This window comes from Nelumbo nucifera, chromosome 4, assembly GCF_055504915.1.
Source record: "Nelumbo nucifera cultivar China Antique chromosome 4, China Antique-T2T, whole genome shotgun sequence".
NCBI lineage: Eukaryota > Viridiplantae > Streptophyta > Magnoliopsida > Proteales > Nelumbonaceae > Nelumbo > Nelumbo nucifera.
Genome location: NC_142652.1, coordinates 75,629,230 through 75,635,572, shown reverse-complemented (window position 1 = coordinate 75,635,572; position 6,343 = coordinate 75,629,230). Strand labels below are relative to the sequence as shown.

Here is a 6,343-nt window from a genome sequence, read left to right as displayed (position 1 = left end):
GCCTAGATGTGTCATTGCTCTCCGATACAATGTAAAGGTCAGCGAAAGAACCCAAATAATAAATGCAAAAACCAAGACCAACCGAATCACTGATTCGTCATAACTCACAAGTCACGAAGTCAAATCGTATTATGTTTGCATTCATTTAATTATTACATCGCAAATGGGAGCAAGGGCATAGTCGGTATGTAGACCCATCACAGGAACTAGGGCAACATTATAGAACAGCGTCTCCACTATCTATATATAGTAGTCACTTTGCTGTCATACGTATATAGAGGAGATGTCTCAAATCACACCAGATATCAGAGCCAAGGCCGAGATCCACCATGGGCATGAAGTTTGCCAAGAGAGATTCAAGGTGTTTCTAGGGGCTGCTGGACTCCCCACTGGTCTCATCCCCATCAAAGAAGCAGAAGAATGTGGGTACGTAGAGGAAACTGGTTTTGTCTGGTTCATACAGAAGAAGAAAACTCAGCACAAGTTTGAATCGATCGGAAAGCTAGTCTCATTTGCAGCTGAGGTGACAGCGTATGTTGAACCAAACAGGATCAAGAAGCTGACTGGTGTCAAGGCCAAGGAGCTCTTGATTTGGGTCACCTTGGCAGAGATGAGCCTCGATGATCCCAGCACCGGCAAGATCATCTTCAAGACTCCGAGCGGTCTGTTCAGGTCCTATCCCGTCTCTGCTTTCGAGGAAAATGAAGTCAAGGAAATCAAAGAAGCAAGGGAAGCCAAGGAAGCCAATCTTTCATGTAGTCGGTGCTAAGTAATAATGAAACTTGATGCTTGGTTAAATGCATGGTTTCTTGATGAATTCTATGGTATTAATGTATTAGTTCTCTCTATGTATGTTTGCTTTTCTGGTTTCCGTTCCGTAGTCTGGGAAAAGGAAAAAGAAGTTGGACCAACAAGTCGATCGACTTTGGGTGACCTAAACTATAATTAAGCAATTTGGATGAATATGTTCATGTTGGAGTTTTGATTTTAATCTACTACATGCATGAGTTGGTGCTTGGTAGGATCGGTGGTAATGATTGAAATCGCCAAGCAAACCTCTCATGGTTTTCTACTGTACCCAAATGATTGAAATCTCCAAGTTAATTTCTGAGAACGAAACTGAAATCATCCACATATTCAATAACGTAGCATGCATCTACCCATAAGTTGGCATCCTTGTTTACTCCATAGTGAACCTGGGATGGGCACAGTTGCCAGTTGGCAAGGGGTGGCAGCAGGAAGCACGACCCTAGCCCAGCTGCAGCCCTGTGATTTACGGGACAGACATATAAAGGCCCAGTAAGGCTTGGATCGGATCAGTGATGTATACATACCACATATAGGGGCTAAGATCTATGTGGGTGTGCATTAAATAAGTTATAACAAGCTCTCATAGGTGTCAGGTGAGTCCGGATTTCTTGCACAATCCTTCCTGAAGACCTTTTTGTACATCAAATCAAAGAGTGCCATGTCAGCATTTTCTTATGTTAAAATTTCACGTGCGTGAATTAGAATAACAAACATTTCAAACGTCTTTCCTGTTTTTAGCATATTAAAATTTTAAAATAAATAAAAAATACGGATTAGGGTTTATTTTTCCTATTTCATTTTCCAAGTCACTCCACTGTTCTAATAGGTTCTTACTTCAGATTCCAAATGCCATTTCAGACTTTGGCAGCTTCAAATTCCCTCTTCATGCCATGCCAAGCATTTCTTTCTCTTATCTCTCCAATTTTAATGGCGCAAAACCCCAGAAGACCAAACCCAAGAAGATTAATTCCTATTTCTCATTTTGCTTCAGGTTCTAAGGCCAAGTCTTCGCTCCCAACTGACCTGAAACCAGCAGAAATTAGGCCAACGGTGGTCGGAGAAGAAAGTGCTGGCTCTCCTAGTCAAGTCGGTCATTAGTTTCAATTTTCTTCGAACATTATTATTGTCTGATATCTCCATTATCTAATCTAACCATCTTACCCTAGATCTGTAAAAGGTAGGCAGTCAGGATGAGAGTAGTGTCGACACTCTTTAACGGCAACCTTGCATTAACGGTGAATTAGTTGCTTAACTCCCCTGAGACCAGCATAGAGAAGCTCATTTTCCCTTCGTTCTCCCACTCGTCCAAACTATCAACAACCGAAGGAGGTGCATCAAGCATCCCCATCGACATCCCCGAAACCCCAAGGCATAAGTATTCTATATGGATGTCCTTGACGACTCTAAGTCCAATGTCCAGGTTACAGTGGCGGACGACTTTATGATGGTGATACAAAGAACCGGCAAGAGGAAGGGGAAGATGGCGGATGCTATGCAAATCTCAAAAAAAAGCTATAAATGATCAACTATATAAAGTTTCAAATCGGTGGTTAGCCTTCTTAACATAAAACTACGACTGGTGATAGATTAATTCTCCGTTCTTTTGAATATTTTGTTGTTTATCTACGTATTAAAATTGACGTCTATCTACATATTAAAATCGACAAAGAAAGGTCAGTTAAATACTTTATCTCGATTTTTTATTCCAGTTGGTTATCAGTCAGAGAGTCTCAACTTTCATGCGTTTAATTCTTGGAAATCGGAAGTCAAGGCAGAACTCTTATTCTCGACTATTTAATTTTCTTTGTTTTTTATTTGAATGAAATAGGAAAAAGAAACTCTAATTTTAATATACTAAAAACAAGAAAGACATTTGAAACGTCTATTATTCTAACTTGTACATGTGAAATTTTAACATGAGAGAGTTGACATGGCACTCTTTGATTTGATGTAGAGGAAGGATTGTGTAGGAAACCCGAACTCGTGTTAGGTGGCCTAATGATGTGATATACATTTTCAATGGTCAATTTCTGAGTCCGTTTTAGTTAGGAACATCATTGTAAGCACATTAAATAACCACTTTCAAATTTTTTTAACACTTGTCCCTTGAAATACCCCCAACCTACCCTTAAAAAAGAATAAAGACAACTTTTAACAGTTGTTAGAATATTTATAAAGTGCTCAATGAATGTGCTTCCTATGTTGTGCTTACTAAATCCGGTCCCTCAATTTCTAAGGTTAAGCGAGGTCTAGGCCGGTCTTAAGGGCGATATTCCTACCTTTCGAATGAAAGCTCTTGAATTTTACGTCTAAACTCTAAACCCTTAAATCCTAAATCAAAATTAATATGTAAAACGGCTTTGGTCGGATGTGTCTTTCAATTGTGTAGGAGCCAAGTATTTTTCTAGCATTCGATAGTCTCCTATGGCCGCGTTTGAATGTGGTGGAAAAATCCATCATGTAGAACTTAGTCAATGAAAAAATCCATTGTGTAAAAGTCTATCGGTTTAAAACTATTGGATCGTTGGGAATTTTTAATTGAGAATGAATGTAAAAGTACATCAATTTTATTGATGTATCATTTACATCGATTATCGATGTAAAAATCAGGCAAAAATATAATTACATCAATTTTTCGTTGTAACTTTTACATGAAAAACAAACAACTACAAAAGTGAACCGGATGTAGAGTTTTACATCGATCCACTTTTACACTGAAAATAAACGGGTGTAAATGCGAACCGATAGTTAAATTTTACGTCAATTCACATTTACACCTTAATCAAATGCAGCCTATAAGAATGACAACGGATCAAAATTGGGGCAGGGATCATATTCCCTATCCCCAATCTTAATCCCCATTGAGGATATGAGTTATCCTCCATCCCTGATTCCCAATGGAGATAGTAGGGTTGGCAATCTTGACTTTAACCCTTTTGACCCACCCAACCCAACCACATCAAAACCCACCCATTCTAGGGGTCATATGGGTCAAGTGACCCTTTAGAGTTAGGAGAAGAGGGTCAGGGTGGGTTGGGTCAAGGGTACTCAATGGGTCGTGAAGGGTCAGGGTTAGTTGGATCGAAAGGAGGGTTAAAACAATCAAATGGAACTATGAAAGTGTTTCTTTGTTTAGTTATTGAAGCTAGGGTTTCTTTGTTCCGCCAATGAAGCTTCAACACCATTATTTCTTATTGACGGCTAACGTTGAGCATGATCTTGACCATTGGAAAGATCGCCATCGTTGTTAACAAGGCCTGAGCCTAGGGACGAACTCTTATACTTATCAGCCAATGACGAAGTCATTATCTTTGCATTGGTCCAGATAGTAGACAAAGTGCATCGACCTGTTACTATGTAAGTAGGGTCTTACATATAACCGAGACCAAATACCCCAACATCGAAAAGCTCACTTTTGTGCTTATTGTCTCAACTCGTAAGTTGAGTTCATATTTCCAAGCTCACACAATTGTCGTGCTCACCAACTAGCCCCTACACCAAATCCTCTAAAAGCCCGAGGTGTCCAAGAGACAGACCAAGTGGACCATCAAATTGAGCTTGTGCGATATCAAATTCAAACTGCATCCAACTATTAATGCTCAAGTTCTAGAAGATTCCATCTCGGAATAAACATTCAATGCGCTGACCTCTGCATTCAACGAACCACAATCGAGCTTGGAGGTGTAGTATGGCACCCTCCCCTAGGTCAGAAGTAGAACACAGCTGAGTACGAGGCCTTAATTGTTGGTATATCCCTTGCAAAGGAGATCTGTGTGAAAGACTTGAAGGCTTGTAGTGACTCCCAAATCATCATCAATCAGGTGAACGGGAACTACGAAGCTTGGGAGCCGACCATGATAAATATCTGACGAAGGTCCAATAACTCATGAAGGGGGTAAAATGACCCCTCAATTATGGACATACATATGGCAACCCAGAATCATCTTAGGAAACCTCAACATTATACATGGCAGGGACCTTCGGGGAATGTTTCTCCCAGACTAGCTCATGTTGACTAAACAGTATCAATCTCGTTTGAAGGCAGATTAACAGATGTTAGCACCTGATTTTTGCTCAGTCCATCGCATAAACCCCAATTGACCCCAAATCCCTGATCAAATCCTTATGAAACATCCAAAAACCCAAAAATTCCAACTTTTAGCCCCAAAACCTCCAAATCCACCGTTAAACTTGCTTGATACCTCTCTGATAGCCCCAATCAACCCTTACTTTCACCTCAGCCATAAGATCATACACCACCATCAGGCACAACACCTACCCATGAAATTTTAGCTCAAAATTCCCTCATTTACCCCTTCATCAAGTAAAGATTCCATTCTAACGTCTCTCGTTAGTCTAAGCACTCAGAACCTAGATCCCCTTCATCTTAACACATCCAAACCAATCAGACCACACCATTAAACTCTAGATCACCAAAATACCATCCTATAAGGTTTTAACCCTAGATTCCTCCATTTTCCCTTCTATTAAACCAAAATTTCGTTCCAAAAAGTCTTATTGACTCAAATTTTTACGACCTTAACCCCCCTGAACTGATTACACACCAACATTAGACTTTGGCTGAATCTCAAATTTGCCCGATCTGTGCCCAGTTTGACCAATCTAACCTCACCAAACACCTCAGACAGCCCAAAAACCATAGCTTGTAAAATTTCACCCAAAACTTTCCTTGCTTGCCCCTTCCTCTAAAAAGATTTCATCCCAAGGTTCTAAATTAGCCGAATCAAACCCTTTTTAGATCTGCTTGATCCAGACCTAATTGGGCCAATTTGACCTCACAAATTGACCCAAAATGTCCAAAACCCCCACCCTACCAAATTTCAACTAAAAACCCCTTAACTAAATTACAAAAATACCCTCTGACCAAATTACCAAAATACCCCTTGACCAATTCACCAAAATACCCCCTAACCAAATTACCAAAATACATCTTGACCAAATCACCAAAAATATCCTCTTCTAAATTACCAAAATACCCCTCTTGACCAAATTACCAAAATACCCCTTGACCAAATCACCAAAATTACCCTTTTTCCAAATTACCCAATAACCAAATTCCCAAATTACCCCTCCTTCTGAAATCACCAAAATGCCCTTAACCATATTACCCAAAATACCCCCCGACTAAATTACCAAAAGTTACCCTTTTTCAAATTACCAAATTACTCCTAACCAAATTACCAAATTACCCCTAACCAAATCACCAAAATACCCTTGACCATATTACCCAAAATACCCCTTGACAAAATCACCAAAATACCCCTAACCAAATTACCAAAATACCCCTTGACCATATTACCAAAATTACCCTCTTTCCAAATTACCAAAATACCCTTGACCAAATTACCAAAATACCCCTTGATCAAATCACCAAAATTACCCTCTTTCCAAATTACCAAAATACACCCTAACCAAGTTCCCAAATTACCCTCCATCCCAAATTCTCGAATTGCCCTTTTAACAAAAATTACTAAAAGGCCCATATTCACCAAAATTACCCAATTATCCTTCC

At 39.6% G+C, this 6,343-nt stretch overlaps 1 protein-coding gene across 1 annotated transcript; it reads left to right on the top strand.

The window, feature by feature from the left end:
- The first annotated feature begins 283 nt into the window (after positions 1 to 283).
- On the top strand, positions 284 to 769 carry LOC104605017 (uncharacterized). The gene has a single exon (XM_010269606.3). The coding sequence runs from the start codon at positions 284 to 286 to the stop codon at positions 767 to 769; it is 486 nt and encodes a 161-aa protein (XP_010267908.1).
- Positions 770 to 6,343: the final 5,574 nt, after the last annotated feature.

What these genes read in the sequence shown, in the direction of transcription:
- LOC104605017 (XM_010269606.3), top strand. Translation starts at nt 284, where the DNA reads ATGTCTCAAATCACACCAGATATCAGAGCCAAGGCCGAGATCCACCAT.